Source organism: Patiria miniata, unplaced genomic scaffold, assembly GCF_015706575.1.
Source record: "Patiria miniata isolate m_02_andy unplaced genomic scaffold, ASM1570657v1 HiC_scaffold_5, whole genome shotgun sequence".
Classification (NCBI taxonomy): Eukaryota; Metazoa; Echinodermata; class Asteroidea; order Valvatida; family Asterinidae; genus Patiria; species Patiria miniata.
Genome location: NW_024037072.1, coordinates 32,667,630 through 32,687,998, shown reverse-complemented (window position 1 = coordinate 32,687,998; position 20,369 = coordinate 32,667,630). Strand labels below are relative to the sequence as shown.

The 20,369-nt window shown below is 38.9% G+C and overlaps 1 protein-coding gene across 1 annotated transcript in view; it reads right to left on the bottom strand.

Moving 5' to 3' along the window:
• The window catches only part of LOC119741510 (neuroendocrine convertase 2-like), a 29,973-nt gene extending 11,467 nt beyond the window's left edge, over positions 1-18,506 (bottom strand). The window contains exons 1-2 of the mRNA XM_038217291.1: positions 17,979-18,506; positions 4,645-4,755 (exon numbers count right to left, since the gene is read on the bottom strand). Coding sequence (XP_038073219.1) covers positions 4,645-4,755; positions 17,979-18,179 — 312 coding nt within the window. The 5' untranslated portion in view covers positions 18,180-18,506. The remainder of the gene's footprint in view (positions 1-4,644; positions 4,756-17,978) is intronic.
• Between the last annotated feature and the right edge of the window lie 1,863 nt (positions 18,507-20,369).

The following is a 20,369-nucleotide window of genomic DNA, read 5'->3' as shown; positions in this document are numbered from 1 at the left end:
TTTTGGGGGGGGGTTTCAAACTGGATAAACCGTGGAAATTACAAAGGTACATGAGGGTTCAAATATTGCTACGTCCGGCAAAACCTCAGAAATCTGGTAGCTTTTTCAATTTGTCAAAAACCAAGAATGTAAGATATTCTGGGTACTAATTTTCTGGGTACAATTTTTGTACCTATTTTTTCCCATTTTGTTTGCATAATTTACTGCATCGGGGTAACCTGGTTGTTCACTAGTCACCAAATACTTTGGGAATGTCTTCGGCACTCAAACAATGAACCTTGGATCTTCGTACCGTATACTACGGGACCTGAATCCAACAGATGTGGTCACGGGTAAGACTTTAATTGGGGGCCATAGCCTATACCCCCGAAACACAACTAGGTATAGATAGTAACTTCAGTCAACCTCAATATTTTTAAAGTTACTGAGAAACAAATATTTAACGTACAAATGGGTCGCAGTAATTTCCCTTTAATCAAGCAGCTTGACGTCAGCATCTCATTGCATATCCGTTCTGGACAATGGCGCCCGTATAGATTCTCAGTGCAAATACCATGCAACAAAAGGCACACATGGCGGGTCGTGGTGCGATTACATGACCGTCTGTGCTTAGAGTGCGTGATACGCTTATTTATGTATGAACCTACGTCATGCCGCTACCATATGGACGAATGATAATTTGCTTTGCCTGCCAAACTGTGGAGCGGAACACAGTAAATCTTTCAAATCAGAATCGGCGGAAGTCATTATCGACGTGTCAAAGAACGGCAAACAGCAAACAGCGTTACCGACAATTGTTCAGAGGTAATTCTTCTTGGCATGGAGTGTTTTAGGGGAATAAGGGATGTTGTCTTTGTATAATTTTACTTGACAGTTTCAAATAATATGCTTTTGCGGCAAGATAAATGGGAATAAATCCTGCTAGTGCAAGATTAGCAATTCAAACGGAATCAGCGGTTCCATTTACTGTGGGTTTTTCGTTTAAAAAATATTACAGATACTTAAAAGTATAAATTGCTTTAAAAATTGTCAAAAAGAAAGCGACTTCTGATCATTACGTTGATATTTCAAGTTTGAAAAAGGATGAATAATGTGAAAACAAAGATTCACGGAAACGTTGTTTTGGAAAACGGCACCGCGTGCAAAAATGTGCTGCGTTTTCATAATTGTATTGGTAAAATGTTGTTCATTTTTAAATATAGCATAAGTGACTTCAGCTGAAAAAAATCGTTATTAAAGATTACGAAAAATGTCGTAAAAGAATGGAAATTATTCGAAGATTTCTCAAACACACTTTGCTTGTTTTTACCTTACAGATTTTAATTTGTTATACTTTTTCTTCACAAAAAGCATGTTTGCGTTTGTTTTTGATGTTTGTTTTGTTTTGATTCTTGGGCTAAATCAGCTTGTATATCATTTCATGCCATTCTAAATGTCATTCAAATTTACACTGAATGTTGTATTGATAAGAAATGCAATTTCCATGGAGTCCCCTGCGCTTCCCCGCGGAGGTTTTATAAGATCGTGACCATGCATCAACAATCAACTAACGTGTGACGTCGATAGACCGTATACTCAGAAGATAATCCCGCAAATGGCTCGATAATAGGCACAGCTTACGAGAAAGAAACCCTGAGATATAACTGGCCTAACATGTGACTCTGAGACCGGCCATCCGAAGATATACCCGCGGCGAAATAATCACTGATTTCCCCCGAGTGTCTCCACGGAGCCACGCTATAAACTTTCTCATGTGCACGGAGCAACGTGAACCAAGACAGCCCTATTTACGACATTAACTCAATAAGCTTCCCATGGAAATGCCCAGGCCACACAGATCTCGCGTGAAATCTAATTTAGTTCCCTGGCCATGGCGAGTGGTGCTTTTCAAACCATCGTCGGTTACTCCGCACATGGCGAAGAAAAATTGAATTATCCCGGCGCCCAAAACGCAAAAAAGACTTCGCAATGAGGTCACATCGGGGTCCTCGGAAAGAAATGTTACTCAATGAATCACACAATTGGCGTCCGCACCATCCGCAACAGTGACACGTAATTACACTGATAATTGTAAAAATTAAAAGTGTGGTGACCTCAACTGACAGACATAAATGTAATGGATGCATTGCTTTGTTAAATGCATCGCGAGAATACCTTTTTTTTTTATTTAATAGCAATATGCAAGGTTGTTGCCATTCATTACAGTTAAGAAACTTGGCCAGGAAATTAAATTGACTATTATTTTTTCTAACTTGAATATACACAATATTTCATTTTTGATACGATTAAATTTTAAGGTCAACAATGTCAATTAAGTACGACGGAGAAATCTCTGGAAAATGCGGATGTTATATGAAAACAAAACGTAGTCACTATTGACTGACCTTTTTACTGTACGTGCTCTTCATCGATTCGATTTTATTTTCCTGACGTATTTTCAACTTGTATGTATTATTAAATTACAAATAGTCTTATTTTTTTGAGTGATTATGTTACAAATTGTCTTATTATTTTGGCATTTATTTTGGGTTGTTATTCTGCACAAACAGATCGGCTTGCGAGTAAACTGGCTCCCGGTCCTTACATAATCGATCTGAGTACTAGGGAGGCAGGAACCAGTCTATCCTGCGAGAACGGACTTATTGTGGGGCCTCAAACAGTTCGAAATCAGTAAACTTATTATTTCATAATCTCAACGTGGTGATTTTTTGTTTGATACCCATTAAAAAGTGAACCACGGTTGTATCAATTGCTGGAGAAATAGCAAGTTAAAAAAGGCAAATTTATTTTTCGAGGTTAAACTCGAAAATAGCACGGAGAGTAAGCCTACATCTTTAAGATAGATGCCTCCAGAATTTAAAAAAAATATATTTTGTATAATGTTAGCGTTCTGCGGTCGCCGAGAAAGAAATTGTAAAACAAAATCAATAAAATCCGGAGCCTTATTCAAATCAGGGTTTTTCATTACTGCTCAACTCTCACTCTTTTTTTTAGTACGGCAGATATGTGATGAGATTGTTCATTTGAATTTGACACACAGTCAGAGTATGTCATGAGAAAGATATTTGGCTATAGGGCTATCGCAGATTTGTCCTCTGAAAAAATATAGGTAGAATAACAAGCAATGGCAGCCATTTTGAAAATTTTTAAAATTTCATGTCATTTTCCCTATATATTTTTTTCAAAGGACAAATCTGCGTTGGCCCTATAGCCAAATATCTTTCTCATGACATGACAGACTCTGGCTGTGTGACAAATGCCTTGCTTTTATCATGAAAGTGCACAATCCCCCAAATATTTCCCCAATGGTTGCAACCCTGCAAAAAAAATCCCATAGACGCTAGTGCTAAATGCACATAATTTACTCAGAACTCTCGCAGGTATTCAAGCTGCACAGCAAATGATGATCAATGTGTACGTGTCATCTTTCATTTCCTTTTCATTTTTTTGGTGGGTTGACCATTGACTTTTCGAGATATTCTCACCCAAAGAAGACGACCCCTATTTTCCCCAAAGCGGAAAAGTAGCCATCTTGAAAAACGATCCCTCCACAACAAGGCAAAATAGCGCCACTTTTCGAGCCCAATAGCATCCAAAATGCTCAGAATTGGAAGCCCCAAGTCCGGGCCAGAGGTTCATTACCATATCTCTTCAATTCCCCAATTTTATGGCTCTCAAAACTCTCTAATATAGAATATTTTGAGGGTATAACTCTTATTCATGAACTCGGCGGACGGATTTTTTGCCTATTTACAGGCGTGCATCCCAATCTGCCCCACTATTAAATAAACTACCCACAATGCTTTGCAAAGAAATCACGTTGCATTGTGGGTAGGTTACTTTATATTCCGTGCCCGTATATCCTGTGCGCACAGGGGATTGTCGACCCGGGTTACTATAGTGAAGTTATCCGATGAGAACTCAAAGAAAGTTGCCATCAAAAACATATTAACTCCCGGGATCCCTTGCCGAAATACATACAGCTTTAATTCAGTTCTGGATATAATATTATTATGCACAAGACCTGCTCTGGGCGATGGCTGTATCAAAGTAATCACGTTGGTTATTCAACAAGGCAAACCGGCATTGGATTTCATAAGTGAAGATTTTGTTCGGCGAGTACACGGCATCCGCTTTGTTCCAAGTGGCGCGCTCAAGATGGACAGTACATTCCACCCCTGAAGCCAAACACTCCGGTATGAAGCCCGGGAAGGGACAGGGTGGAATTTTTTTTTGGCATTTGCTAATTCGTTCGCACGAATTCGTGGGAACGAATTCGTAATTCGTGCGAACGAATGAGCAAACTCCAGTAATTCGTTCGCACGAATTAGTAATTCGTTCGCACGAATTAGTAATTCGTTCGAACGAATTACTAATTCGTGCGAACGAATTACTAATTCGTTCCCACAAATTACTAATTCGTGCGAACGAATTAGGAATTCGTGCGAACGAATTACTAATTCATGCGAACGAATTAGCAAATGCCAAATTTTTTTCCACCCTGTCCCTTCCCGGGCTTCATACTCCGGCTCTCCTATCTCCTATATTTTGTGTGTTTGTGTTTTCGCTCAGGCACAACATTAGCTGAGCCCGAATGTTTTCATGAGCAGGAAATTGAGCAAAAATGTCCGCCTCTATACTTACCATAGGTTCTGCCTCTAGCGTCTGCACATGCTCAGTGCTTCGCCGTCGCCGGTGCGCGTGCGGTGAACTCCGTTTATGCACAAAATGATGTAAGTTATCCTGGCCCAGTACCTTTATAAAAAAATTAGAATCATAAAAGAAAAGATTCATTAAAACCAATTAAGGCACTAACATCGTTAAATGAAGTGTCAGTGTGTTTTGCTTTGTTTTTCGAAAACTTCCAATTTTCCTTATCCCACTTTAGTTAGAAATATGTTATTTTTATACGAAAAACATTTGATGTAAATAAACCAAGTGTTATTTCTTTGATTAATTCTTTCTCTTTACCATTTTTCCAAGCAGTTAAGCAATGACTGTTTATTTTTTTATGCGTGTGCATCATTATTATGACTGGTTCCAAGAACACTATGCGAACACAGCGTTGGTTCTGGGGCGAAGTACCCTCTTTAGTTGTATGTAAATCTTTACTTTAGTCACAGATGAAACAGTAGAAATAGTTTCTCGCTAAAGGTCTACTTTATTTTGAAGTATAGGAACGAATGCGACTGATGCCAAATTATTGTCAGGGTAAACTGTAATTTTGCCCGTTAAATATGCAGTTTTAGCGATATGTGATAGAAGTACATTATTCCTATACGAAGGAGCGAATAAATCTTATGCCTGTGCATACAAGATACGTTGTGATCATTTTGTTTTAATTTAAAGGATTTTATCAAATTTTACCGAGGACTTTACGTGCTATTTTGTGTATGTTGTTTGTTGAATTTCCGCTAAGGACCCGAACTCATCTGCATCGACAAAAATGTAATGTTTCATTAAAGTCTTAGTTGCCCGGCAACGTACAAAATCTTACCAATGACGTCAACATATTCAACTTTTTCTATTCGCCCTCGCTAATTGAATTATTCGGCTACCATATATTATCAAATGTTCATGCAAATGGGTTTTAGAGCTTACGTTTATTCATTTTACCTGAAAAGCTCGATACAAACGATACGATGCTCGAATTCACGTTGCTTGAAGCGAAACAGGCACAAACACGGGTTATGGTATAGCATTTTCAGTACAGTTTCAGAAACGGTGCGAATACATTTGTTATCAAGCTGCTAGGCTTGCGCTTACTAAATAATTACGGGTCGTTCCGTTTTGTTAATGTAGCAGACAAAGGCACATACCTTTGGCACATATCTGTCACATTCACATCAGGTTTGAACAGAACAAATATACATCGGCAGCGTCAGCGCTCAACAGACTTTGGGATCCTCTTCTGCTTAAATTTACAGAGAGGTGCTGGTAACTCGGCAGTATGTTTTCTCTTACTCAAAGACAAATAGTGTGCAATCTGAAAGTTCCTGCACCTCCTACGTCCTCTGCGTGATGTGAATTTGTGTAGACGAAGACGAAGAGAGTAAAAGCTGGAAAAATCAGTGATGACGATGGAAACCTCAGTTGTACTTTGAATAGGCCTAGTATGTCCTTTCGTTCGATATGTTCTACCTTTTTTCCCTCAATTTGTCTGGTAACATGCACGCGTGACACCCGATGCTCTACTCTTGCAAAACGTTTGAACAAAATGTACAACATGTATGTATATTTACTCGATAAAAACAATTAACTTCAAAGGTTTTTAAAAAAAAAAGTGTTGTCCGTTTAGATTGCAGAATGACAAAGAACAATGCAGGAAGACACTATTTATACCTCAAAACAAATTTGTCTTGTCTCAAATGAGCGGCTTTTTAAAATTCAGTGCGGGCTTCCCTCCAGAAATTGTCTCGAAAATTATTCATGTAGGTCCAAATTATTTATGAACTTTTACTGTGTTTACACGAAAAAGTACATTAAAAACGTTGCAACGAAGTGAAGAAAACAGATAAATAAAATCCCCGCTAATGGACTGTTGAATTTACAATGAGAAAAATTGCCTCAATTTGTGTCATAAAGACAAGCCTTTGATCGTATTGACGTAATTTAATTTGAACAAAAGATAAAGGCCGGACGCCTCTGTATTGAGGAATTTCACGTGACGTCACAAATATGCATGCCCACTTCCGAAATTCAGGGAAAATGCTCACAACTATCCAAGGTGTTTGAGACACACATCAAATTAAAGCATATTTCATCATCTTTCTTTCTTTTTTCAATTTTATTTCGGGTTAACCAATGACGTTTTGGAGAAAATTCCATCCAAAGATGATGAATTAATCATAATGCAATTATATACTGTACGATCAATGGATCGAGCGAAGCGCTAGACGTCCAAAAAATCGCGGATCTTTCACCGTTCACGTGATGAGGTCACGTGGATGGAAAACCTCAATACGTCCGGCTAGATAAGGAAAGGATACAGACAATGAAAACTCAGAGTCGGATAGCTTGAGAGGTAATCATAATGTCATCAGAAAAGTAGAGATTTGGGTGAAAAAGGAAACGAAATAGATAAAGGGAATGCTTACATTAAAAATGCTGAATTGAAAAGCATCGTTGAATTTTATTTGCAATTCGTGAACATCTTTAAATGACTAAAGATGTAGTGCCCGTTCTTTTCATCACGCTCGATTTTGTTTCTAATGAATTTTCAACTTGTTTGTTTAATTCTTTAACATCTTCGATTATAATGGGGCGGGAACCAGTGCGGCTTGAAGTAATTGATTTTCGGGCTACAAATAATTCGAAATCTGTACATTAGTTGTTATTCCAAGTGCACGTGGGAACATTTCATAATCTTTACTAATCCTTTTAAATAATTTTAATTAACACTGGCCGATTTCGTTCGATATCGCATTCAAAATGAATAACTTTTGCGGTGATATAGAAAATGTCGATATATGAAATAAAATCTTTTTCTTCGGGGGGGGGGGTAAACTCGAAAGTAGCACGGAAAATACATCTTGAACTTTTTTTTTCTTTGTCGAACATCATGTATTTTATTAGACCTTTAATTAATAAAATGAACAAATTTCACATCTCAATATCAATTTCGGCGGTTGTCCATTTCGTATGCTACATCCGGGTAAAACTGTACTTTTTTTGTTTAATTGAAAAGTGAGTGATGATTTTTTTGGGTTTTGGTTTTTTGTGTGTTTGGAAATAGTACTGGCAATTCCTACAGCAACCAAGAGGGCGCTAGAGCCGAACTTTTAAAAAGTGCTGCTTGTTCTTCATTGATCCTCGTTGTAGAAGTCTGGTCACGTAAAGGATTCGGGCGTTATCCATCATGGGACACACACATTCCGTGCCGACAACCTCCAACAAACAAGGATACGACCGCGAGCTTATTAATCCACATAAAAGGATACTCCGGGGCCCAGTTTCAACCTCGTACTCCCCACCACATTAATACTTTGGAATCGAAAACTGAAACGTGCCATCCGGCGATGCTCTAGCTGTTCTCAGTAAACCATTGACATTTAGAGACTTAAGAGTTGAAAACGTGAACTGGGGTTGAAACCACATATTGTCGCTTTTTCGTTGAAAAGGAATTTGTGTTTTTGCAGGATAACCTTTCTCATTTGTTGTGCCGAGTTTTTTTCATAACGTGATCACGTGATCCATTATATTACCCCATGTAAAACAAAAAGAGAGAAAAACATCATCACCCCGCAAAAGATCAACAGCATCCGACCACATAAAGCACCATATGTCTGAAATGAGCTAATGTCAGTTTTTTAGGAATGCGCAGACTGTCGTGTTCCCAGAATAAAATTCATTAGAGGCGTGCTTCCCGATCCTAGCAACGGGGCGATACGGCGATGAGGCAAATTACCAAGGCAAGCGCGCTTGTCTCCCAAGCAAAGCCCTTCCCGCCTCTATACAAACACTCTCTGTTTGAGCAGGGGAAGTAAAGAATGCAAGCTGACGAAAATTCGCTTTTATAAAAATGGACGACCGCGCTTGATGGGGAAACCGACTTACTCTAGACCGAGGTATTGGGTTTCTAGAATTGGTTTCGTATTTTGATGAATTGTGGGCCTCCGGTTCTACGCGCCAAAGCGGGTTGGATTATCCTTTTTGGCGCAGTAAATGTTTTATGCTGATTGACTCAAATCCCTGGGCTTTGCAAATTGATCTCAACGTAACCCTTTTTACATTGAAAAGCAACGAAAAACGCGAGGATGTTTTAAAAGCAGCAAGTGTTCGCCAGGAATATTTGGTATGTCATTTAATTTGAAATGGTCGAGATCCTACTACTGGTAAGCAGAATAACATGTTGTCATTTTGAGGTGACGGACATCATGGCCGAAATATCATCAGAAGCATTGTCGTCTTTGAATTTCATCTTGAAAATCAAACTTTGAATTTAAAAAGTTGTCAAATCGTTAGTCAAGAAAACATATGCTTTCCATATCGCCGTCTTCCCACGTCTGTTCAGCAAAACAAGCAGCGTCGCGTGAACGCTCAGATCGGTTCGTTTCTAAGCCCATTGTTGCAACAACATAGCCGAGGCTCACAAGTTTGACCTTTTAAGAGCTTGTCGCTCCCTAAAAGCGTAATTAATGCTAAAGCCCCCGCCGAACAAGGAGATAAAGTTTGAATAAATTATACTGCGACCGGCAGCTATAACCGGAGGGAATCAAATGCCGAGCGAGAGGGCGCAAAAACGGGTCTTGGTTTAAGCACCGGGGAACAGAAGAGAGAAAGAAATCATGAAGACATGGTGGGTGGACAGACAATAATGGATTCTAGCACTTAGGCTAGGAGAGAACGAAGAAGAAGCAGTGAGTGATAAACCGATAAAGGGTGAGAGAGATGAGGGATATCGTCTTGCATACTCCATCGAGGTGATAAGGAAAGAGGATTTAGTTAATGCGGGGGTTGGGCTGTAAGGCAAATGGTAAAGCAATAGGGCGGGAGGGGAAGGTTGTGGTTTTGTCCGGCTTCAGGTCGATTTGGTTTGTCTTGGTTAATTTGCTTTCCTTCGTTCTGGTTGATATCGGCAGTTACAGTGTTCATTGTTTCTCCATGCAGTTCTGTCCTCCACATTGGCCGAGTTCACTTCTGATCTGTTGTTGTCGATTTGCTAGCCTTTATTTGATCGACTATTCCGATAACTAACACACTGCATGACATGACCAGCCAAGTCGTCCATGTTTCTGATCGCATAATTGCTTTCTACGATCTATCCCTTGGCCAAGGAAGCACCGGCCAGCTGCACCGCTCATGCACCGCCGGCTCTGCGCCCGCCCGATCGCCCCATAAGCACCTGCTTATGGGGCTGTCAAGACTTGCAAGCACCCGAACCGTCTCTCCGGGCTGAGAAACAGACGATTATTCATTCAAAGCATGAAAAGACTTCGTCAGAGCTGAAGTGTGATAATGGTGTCCGTGTAATGTGTTTTTTTTTGGCCGCGCCGCTCGCACTGTGTCGTCGGAGGTTAAAACATACCATAGTGTCATTTTCACTATACAACATTCTTCAGTCTCAAGAGCAGCGGAGCTTTCCTTTCTGTTACTTAAATAACCCCTCGTTACGTTGTTTTTAACTGATATGATTAACAAGACGATGAATGCAGTCATCCCTTAGAAGCAGTGCAGCCAAAGAGTCATGGGACACGATTTGACAACAAAAACCACTGGACGATTTTAAACATTAGAGAGTTGATGTCTCATCGATCATTTGACAGCAATAAGTGCAGGCTTTCCCTCCACATCTTAAATGCTGGGTTTGTTTTAAACAATTACATTGCTAGTTATTTAAACTTGTGAAACAGGTAAGCCTACTCCTGATGGTTCATTGATATACGGCAGATGAATCATGCGTGTCACGATGTGCGGATTAAGCGTTTAGACGTGCTTTATCTCTCAATGAGAAGTAGCTAAAAACACATTTCTGAACTTACCCTGTATTTACTCAAATTAGCAAAAGTGAAAATTGATGGCTACACGCCTCGTTTCATGGCAAGTCGTTGTTTTAATGATACTAATTGTATTTATCTTGCGTGGTACTGAGAAAATGCAATTTATGAAATACACTTTTCATAAAATTGTTCTCGCTGCATAGACAATTAACCCCCGTCTCTCTTGGTTTCGCAACACAAAATGACACGTTCACCTTGCTCGGCTCGTGCTATTAATATCTTGAATTTCCCCGCGGGAAGATCTATTTCTCAAACGTAATGTCATTACACTTAGCATTTTTTATCCTCCAGATTTCTAAGATGTTAATAACAAGCAATGATGGACTGTCAGAGTTATTTCTTGAAAGGTAATACTTAATGGGGCCAACTTAAAACTAAAATATATTGATTTTATGCTTGATAAATTACCGTTATACGTATACTGCAAATTATTTCTTACATTTTGAAATTGCAAAGAATATCTTTCTTGAAATTGCGAAGAATATCTCGAATTGAAAATCAACATAACCCCATATGTGCACCTGCTGTTGGAATATCGAACTGCCTTATTTGAAACAAGACTCTCACCTATGGAATTTAGCAGTTCCGATCACACTGCGATTCGTAGTAACAGCACTGGTACAGAAAATCTGCGTTTTTCGCTTTGAGATAAACAATCCACCCGTGTGCGTGCGCATTACAGAGGCTGCCAACAATGTAGGTTCTGGTTCTAGAGTTAGATCCGGGAAAAACTTCTATTTATACCAGTTTGTTTTCAATTTATGCTTAAGAGGTGTCCATCTTTCTTCTTGTTACGTAAGTTGCAGATTGCAATTACAAATGCTGTATAAAGAAATATCCATGCGCAGCTGGAATACTGAATTATATTGGGAAGAAGTCGTCACTAGTGTTTTAGTCTTGTTCTCATTTGACTGATTTGAAAACCCACCCATTCCGCCCAGCAGCATCACAGCAAATTAAAGTAATCAATCCTTTTCGGCCTTTCAATCCTTTAATACCCAGAGGGTGTCCAGATAACACATTTGGCGGGAAAAGGAAGCTCATTTATTTTGCCCGAATCAACAAAATGACGACAGGTGATTTTGTTTCCGCCCACAAAATCAGGTACATGTATTATTACTGTTCTATCCCCTTGCTGGTATCGGTCTTTTTGTCAGGATTTTTTTCTTTTAAATTGATACATCTGTGTTTTAATCAAGTTTGAGAATAAAGCGTGGTATTATTGCTGTGGCTCTTATTTGGGACATTCTTGTAATAAAGGTATGCAGAAATAAACCCATAACCGGGCCTATCAGTTGGAAATTGAAAACACTTCAACATTTTTAAGAGAAAAAAGTCGTCCAAGGGCAAAACCCACTATTACAATTTTCAAGTTGACGCGAGTTTCATCATACACGAATTAAAAAACAACTTTCGACCTGAAACAGTACATACTTTTTATAGTGCTCATTAGTCCAAAAATACTTCAAGATATCGTTTTTTTGCTGTATTGTATTTGGTTTCCTTTCTCTGATAAACTACACTGATTTCAAAATTGAAAAGGTAGTCCTTGGGATAAGATGTTGCGCAAGCGCAACAAACTTTTCTTTTATCTGAACTGCAAGTCGGCACTATGTTTGTATTCCTTCAAGAAAAAGCCAATTACTGAGAATGTGTAGCGCTTGAAAGACATCAAGGGCAAACAACAAGGTCTATGATCTTATTAACTGTGGAGGACAAAAATAACGCACAAGTAAAGTCCGTTCCAGCATTCTTTATCACCAGAAGATTTGTCTTTTGTGCGCTCGAACATCTATAATCGCCCTGGGATTACTGTAGACAAACGATAAGCAAATACAAAGTTGCACGCATGCGCAGTAGCATATAATTAATACGGCCAGCTACAAAGCTGACCTTCATGTGATAATTGAAAACAAAACGGAGGTCTCTCCCTCTTGAATCGAGTCAAATGACGTCCAAAAAGACGAAATCAATCAGACACCAAGTTACTCTTTAAAAAAAGGGTCTATTATATTGAATGTTTGCGACGTACGCGGAGTTCTGAATAAAAATCGATACGCACTAAAGCGTCAGGGTGGTAGAAAGGCAGTGGGCTGCGCACATGAAAAGGTCACCGCTCATTTCGCTCAATCAAAATCTGTCAAACTGCTCAATACGCGCGTAATGACCTGCTCAATAAACACTTGAAGCAGGCAGTCGACTTTCAACCTGTCTTGCAAGGTCTCTTATAAGACCGAGTTTTATCAAAACAAAACAAGATTACCCGATTGCCGAGCGTACACGTTCTTTGTCCAAATAAAAATCTTCTTGTGAATAGTAAAGTCATTAAGGGTTTTATTAAATCATAGAGCAAAAAAGTAAATAAATATAATAAAATAGGGCTCAAAGGTTGTGAAATAGAACAAAAACACGAAATTTCTAGCTCAGCGACATCGCAAATGTTATCGTAAATATTCGCAAAGATATTTCCTATCCAATTTGCGACATCGCAAATATTTTTGCAAATATTGCAAATATCGCGACATCGCAAATATTTGCACAAATATTTGCAGAGCTTTTGGCGATGTGTGATGTCCCTTCACGGCCACGATACAAGTAAATTTTCTAAAACCAGGGAAAACCCTCTGTGTCATCTTTGTGCGGTAAATCAAGCTGTCTATGTTTTAATGATTATTGTTTTTGTCCTTTTATTTTTATCACATTCAAATCATATTTAGGTATAAAGGTTTGCTATATAGATCTCATCATTGCGAATTTTACGACAGCTTTGAATAAAGTCTTTTCCAATTCTTCAGACGTATGTAAGCATCAGGTCAATATCCATTACATGTTTAAAGCTATAATATGTTTTGACACGCATTTGTCTGCGGCATTCAGTTGTTACGTAGTTCAACAAAACCTGGGAGTGACAGCTGGTGGGTTCGAATCCCGCCATTGCAAAATCTTTTGGTTTTTACCACATGGTCCTAGCCATTCACTAAACAATATTACCATTATAATAATACCAACGGTATCTTAGCGCACTTATAAGTAAGCTTTTTGGCCGAGACTCTCATTCGTACAGGTGTAAGGCTGGTTGGATTGACTCGGCATCTTCATCCCTTTATGCATATGGTGCTTGGGGTTATATGGATGGGCAAGAAAGGAGGCGTGGTGGGTTAGAAACCCCCCAATCCCACAAGAGTCAGTATATGAATTTCATTCATGAATTCCCCAACCAGACCCCTTATTTCATGGCCAATATCACATAATGTTTCACCCCATACACTTAATGTTTTTGTGAGACAGATTAAACTGGTGCATGAAACGAATTTTCCTGAGGAGCACATTTTGTGCAACTTTCTACTCCTTTTTAATGTATGAAATTATTTGACATTCCTTATTGGTTAAGTTTATTGAAAAAGTGCACTTCTTTAAACCTTAAAATTTGCCATACTTTACCGGACTACGAGGGCGCTATTGCTAGGGGTTTATATAGGGGTTTTCTGTTCAAATTGTGAAACCAAAAATTTGCTCATTGAAAACATTTGTGAGAAAAGTTTCTTCACTAGCTTATTGACATGTACTGACACGACAACGAATAATCAAAGAAAGAAAGTTCATGACAGCAAAATATCCAAAATTCTGGCAAACATGTTTGCCAGAATTAAGATTGTGCATACAAATTTTCCCTGACAAAAGCTACAGCAACTCTTCACTGAAATTTAAACTGAAATTAACTATCAAACAGATATTCTCAAGAAGTTACCACTGCATACCTGTATTATGTTCCGTTTCAAATGACAGCTTGTAAAATGCTCTAATTTGATTAAAGACAGAACAAAATAGTTTGAGGATCAGACATTCACGTGGGCAGAGCCACACTACGAACGTTTGATATAATCCAAGCATGCTAATTGGAGTCGATTTCAGAAATTGTGACATCATTTCGATCAGAAATGTTGACTAAGCTGTTGATTGGTCAATTTGGCTGCCACGTTTTTGTAATGCAACAGCAGGTTACGGAAGACCCGATCTAGAAGGCGCCCGCTGAATGGTCAGAATCTGGAGGATAAGGACAAGACGCAGTCTTGTTTTGCATAATTAATCGCCGACAAGGGCGGATCCAGGAATGTTTCCAGGGGGGGGGGGTTCATCAGCAAATCAATGCTGAAATGAAGACAGGTTTTTTTTTATCTGTGGACACTTGGCCTCCGTAAAATCAATAGGGGGAGGAGTCGTACCATATTTTCAATGGGGGTGCTGTTCCAAACCGACCATCATTATCACAATATTACAGAATAGTGTACAAATACCGGCCCCGTAACCCAGCTGACTCTGTTCGAATATTGTGCACAGGCGGACATTATTACCTTTCCGAATCTGCACGAATATCATAGACGCTTGCGTGCAAGCGGCTATTCCATAAACCAATCAAAATTTTAATGAAAGCATTAACTGTGTATTCTCTATTTCAAGCGTGATACTTAAACGCCAATTTCATAATAATCTTTGACTGCTATGTTTATGATTAGGCTTTTTTGAGTTAAATCACCTCTTTTAATTTAAATCTTTCGACAGTTTTAGAATTCAAAGCGCGGCTTCTAGATAAAGACAAATTATTGCAAAACAAATTTTGTCCGCGAAACAGTGTAATTATCCATCAACTCCAGTCGATTGAAAATTGTTTCACAAATTAAACAAAATCTAAATCAAAATTGGTGTAAATGCCTTTTAAGGGAATAAACATAACTCACAAGCCACTAAAGTATTGGATAAGATTGTAAAACCCCCAATGATATTAATTTCTGACAGGTTGTTTTTACACGATAAAAGATCGGCAGATTATGTGATTGAATCGATTGATTTAATTTGACATTACATACAAACAAGGGCGGATCCAGGGGGGGGGGGGGGCAAAGGGGGCCATGGCCCCCCCCCCCAAAAAACGAAACCAATTTTTTTTTTTTTTATGTGACATCGCAATAAAGGCAGGCAATCAAGGGCGGATCCAGGGGGGGCCAAAGGGGGCCATGGCCCCCCCCAAAACGAAACCAATTTTTTTTTTTTTTATGTGACATCGCAATTAAGGCAGGCAATGAGTACACCACCATCTTTTCCTCAAAAAACATTAGTTAAAGTGATCAGAAATTGCCTCAGATCGCACCACAGAGCATCTGGAATCCAAATTTTTTTCGGGGCCCTTAAGCGGGCCCCGAACCCCACGCCGTAATTTTTTTTACCCACTTTTTGGGGACCAAAATTTTTTTTGGCCCCCCCCCAAAATTGTGTTCTGGATCCGCCCTTGCAGGCAATGAGTACACCACCATCTTTTCCTAAAAAAACATTGGTTAAAGTGGTCAGAAATTGCCTCAGATCGCACCACAGAGCATCTAAAATCCAAAAAATGTTCGGGGCCCTTACGGGCCCCGAACCCCACGCCGCAATTTTTTGACCCACTTTTTGGGGGGACCAAATTTTTTTTTGGCCCACCCAAAAATTGTGTTCTGGATCCGCCCTTGCATACAAATAATGATCAGGATTTCCTTGACAATCCAACAGCAAATTCGATCACACAGATAACTGAGAAAAAGCTTGAGAGGGTTGGCGCTATCATACATCGGTGAAAAAAAACCAACGGGCTCCATCAAGAAAAGCATTAACTTTAATGAGATCGCCTCCGCAAAACCCATTATTTTATAGAGCGTGGGGCATGTCGTGTAATTGGGTTCGTTAATATTTGCCCGCAGCCGGTTAAACATAGAAAACGTGACGTGCATAAAGAAAAGCAGCACAGATTTGTTCACCTTTTAGGCAGCAGCTGTTTTTAAAACAGGCCGACGCTACCGACACAAAAATAGCGGTCCTTTCTACCGGTAATTCAATGTCTTGTCTTGTTGAAAATTGATTTGTACGGGAGAATCGGCGACCTGGAAATTACATTTCATCTATTTCATTGCCATGCGTTCACTATGCTCCTATTTTTTGTGAGTAATATTCAAGCCAAATTGTTATCTTCTTCTACGTCAAGGTAGCCCACCCACTTCATTTCTTTATATCCGTCTGTATTATTGAACTGCTTATTCTTCATCTATAATGCCTTTCATTTGCCCATCCAGGGCTAATAACGTATTCTGATATGAGTTTTCTTGTAATGTATCCATTATTCTTCTTTCTTGCTCGAAAACACAGGTCTTGAAAAAAAATTTGAATCAATATAGCAACCTTTTGTCTTGAAACACTTGACCATGCATGATTGATCAACTAACCGATTAACAAATCGATTACCTTCATTGGACTTGTTAGGGATGAAAATTGGTTTCCCGCATTGTGTCATATTTATCAAAAATATCGAAACTGAATAAAACTGCTGCAAACTGTTTACTGACCAGTCTGACTGGATTGACCTTTCAGAGAGGTCCTGCCAGGCCCGAAGCCTTAGACCCTCTAATATGTGTATTTATAAAAAAAAATACTCCTTAACATAAAAGACGTGTTTCTTACTTCTGGAGGTCGCAGGTTCAAATCACGCTCTAATTATTATTATTTTTTTTAACCTTGCAATTTGTGTTAACTTTTCATTTTTCCTTGTTTCTTTTTATTTTCATATTCGATTTCTTTATGTGAATAAAACTTTATGTCATTTAGAATATATAATTACCTCTTAACCTTAAAATTTAATTTTAAACATTTCTCCTGTTTTGTTGTAAATCACCCCTTTTCAAAGTTGTTATTCGCAGTATCAGCTAATAGCTGAAAATAATGCCAATCTTTTTTTTTTCATTTTTACGAATAGTGAGCGTTTCCAAACTCATCAGTGACGTAAGAGGATGAGCATATAAACTAGACGAAAGCCCTTGCGACATCTACGGGCATATAGATTAGTAGCAAAGGGCATTAGTAATTTGAGAAGAAAAGCATCGGCATATGACTGGGCAAATGTAAAGCGTCATGGTTGTTGAGAATTATTTCACTCGGTGCGTTTGTTTGATGTGTTCATGATGTCTAGCAAATGATGGACTAACAATGAGACTGATGGAATTGTCTGTTATCATTTTCTTTTTACATCATTTCAAAATTCAAATTTTTATTCTCGTCGAAATATTTGGAGAAATTGCTTAGAAGGAATTAACTTGACCCGACTCTCATTTCTGTGTAAAATATTTCCTGGGAAAATTTTGAACACGGATTGGTTTTATAAAGGCTCTGTCTTAGCTCCGTAAATGTCTTCGATTATATTTCATGTATTTGAAAATAATTTCTTAACGATAATCCATGATCTGAAGATATTGAAATCTTAAGATAAAGACCTTTAATTTTTAAACCAACTTTTTTTCACAACCCGGTAGTGGTTCTCGACAAAATGGTGCGTACAATGAAGAAGGGACCGGTGATAAAATTGAATGCATTTGGTAAAATATAGTGGACCTAAATCACTTGAGGCAGTGGATTATTCATGTTTAAATAAGGGCTGCTCTCAATGGGAAGGAGAGTACTTACCGTTCCCCGATATTCGAAAGCATGTCTCTTGGCTATACTATGGGCAGCCTCACCGGCACCATCGCGCATCTCCACCAAGAAGCTGTTGGTGTAGACGTCATCCCGAGCCCCGTAGATCCCACTGACGGCCCAGGCGATTAGACACAGACCAACCATCGGTAGCATCTTGACCAAGCCGCATGATGTTGCCACAACCACCATCGCACCGTACCGACCCGACCACCTTGCGCCGTAAAATCCACCCGCTTAACCCCCTCTCCTTAAGTCGAGCCCTCGCTAATCCGTCTGTTTTCCCCGTTCGAATTAGTAGTTCGGTTTTCTTCAATTCCAAAATTTAACACTCAAACGGACGAATCTCGACCCAAAAATTCGGCGCTCTTTCCAAGATTATCTGTCGTCGTACACACTGAGTGCAGGATGTATTTTTTCTCTCAGTTCCTCTTGCTTGGCTGATGATGCGGTGGTTGTCGTGGGAGGGCTGTACGTGCGTACGCGTAGGCATAATGAGTACTGTCTCCACACGATTCTCGCCACCGCGATTGGCCCAGACGTAGAGACTGCCATTCATATGATTATGTTTATAATTCCTATGACAGCGCTGTGTTAATGTATAATTTCTGCCGTGATCTGTGGCCACCTAGTCAGCGTGCAACCTTAATGAGGGTCGCGGTGCATTCGATTTTTTTTTCTACCGACGTTCAAGTTGACTAGCCGTCCATTTTTAACTATGATTTTCTTTTTCCACATATGCACATTTATCTGTGAATTGTCTTTATTTTTGCCAATGGCGCCCTAATACTCAATTTTCTATAAATTTGTTTAAGTTTTTATGCACAATAGTCTGCGCTTACACCTGTCATTTTTTATTTTCCATCTTTCCAAGAGAACACAAAATTGTATCACAGCTGTTTGTTTTCGATTTGAATCCATGCAAATTAGACTAGACAAAATGAAAGCCTTTTATTTTTTAATATTAACGCAATTTTGCTGTTTTCTCGCATTTTATGTCAATTGATTATATTAACTCTAAAATCGAAAATTATGTTATGTTATTATTACCTAGCAACATTCAAGGAATCTCACACGATATCATTTACCAACGACAATAAAACCAACACTTCTAAGTGGAATGAGTAGTCAAGTAGCCTAATATTATAGGATGTATACATGAGGGGTCCTCTTATCATTCCGACAGATGGCACCTGTAATTCGTGTTTACAAATGACCACTTCAAAAATAACTTCCCGTTTGATACCTAGTCTAAGCATGTGTCCTTTCTCTATGATCTAAGCAAATTCACATTGGCCATTGGGGAACGTGATTTTTCTCTCTATCTCCAGCTGTGTTGGTAATAGAACTAAAATCGATCTTCTCTCCACAGAAACGTGGGCTGACATTATGGTGCCCGATTCTGTTTGCATAATTTGGCAGCGAATCAACTGACAGAACCGATATTGGTTAGATATTAACTCTTGACAATAACCGATAGAGTGTCAAGTGAAGGGCGCCGAAAAAATCTATAAGTTTAAGTTGATTATAGCATATGCAATGGTGTGCTGTGTGCTTTGTCATCGTGGTGAACCCTCGGTGTGCTGAGGAAAAATGGGAGGCTAATTATGTGCATGACGTCATCACTGTCTTGGCGCCGTCAGCAGATCGTCGCCAAGCAACCCACGTCACGACTTTCTATGATTTCGCCCTCCCGCGCACAGACAATGGCGCAAGCGATTGGAAGCAGAAACAGAGCCATTACGTGGGTATTGTCCTTTCATTTTTTGAAACAAAAATTAAAAATAGCACGTTACATTTTATTTTTCGTGTTTGATTCTGACAACTACTGATGACATCCTTGGTTTTTAGAAAACCTTCCACAATAAAAAAAATACATTGTGTGTGGCATTTACAAGGGAATGTGAGAAGAACACCCGCTGAGATTAAATATTTATAACCCATCTCACAGATTTATTTCATTCTTTTTTATATACGCAGCGGATTATATTCTAACTATAAATACATCGGACAAAGATTCATACTTTATTGATGAACAGAATGGATTATATTTCTAACTATAAATACACCGAACAAAACATTTCAGAGTGTGTTTTACAATAATATATAGAGACGTGCGAAGGTTGCTTATTTTCTCTGCTGTTAGTGTAAGTTTGTAATTCTAGAATCGAATGTGAATCGTAATGACAATTAAGTCAAAACAAAGACGTATGTGCTTTTTAATCGCATTTCTCTCCTTTTGTTTAAGGAACATTAATTTCCTTGACATTTTTATCCTCCGAATATTATACATTGTCAAGTCCTCAGGCAGACTTTCTTGTCGGCCAGTTCTTCACCTGAAGGATCAATAATTTTGGAAAATAAGCAATCTAAAATGTTGAA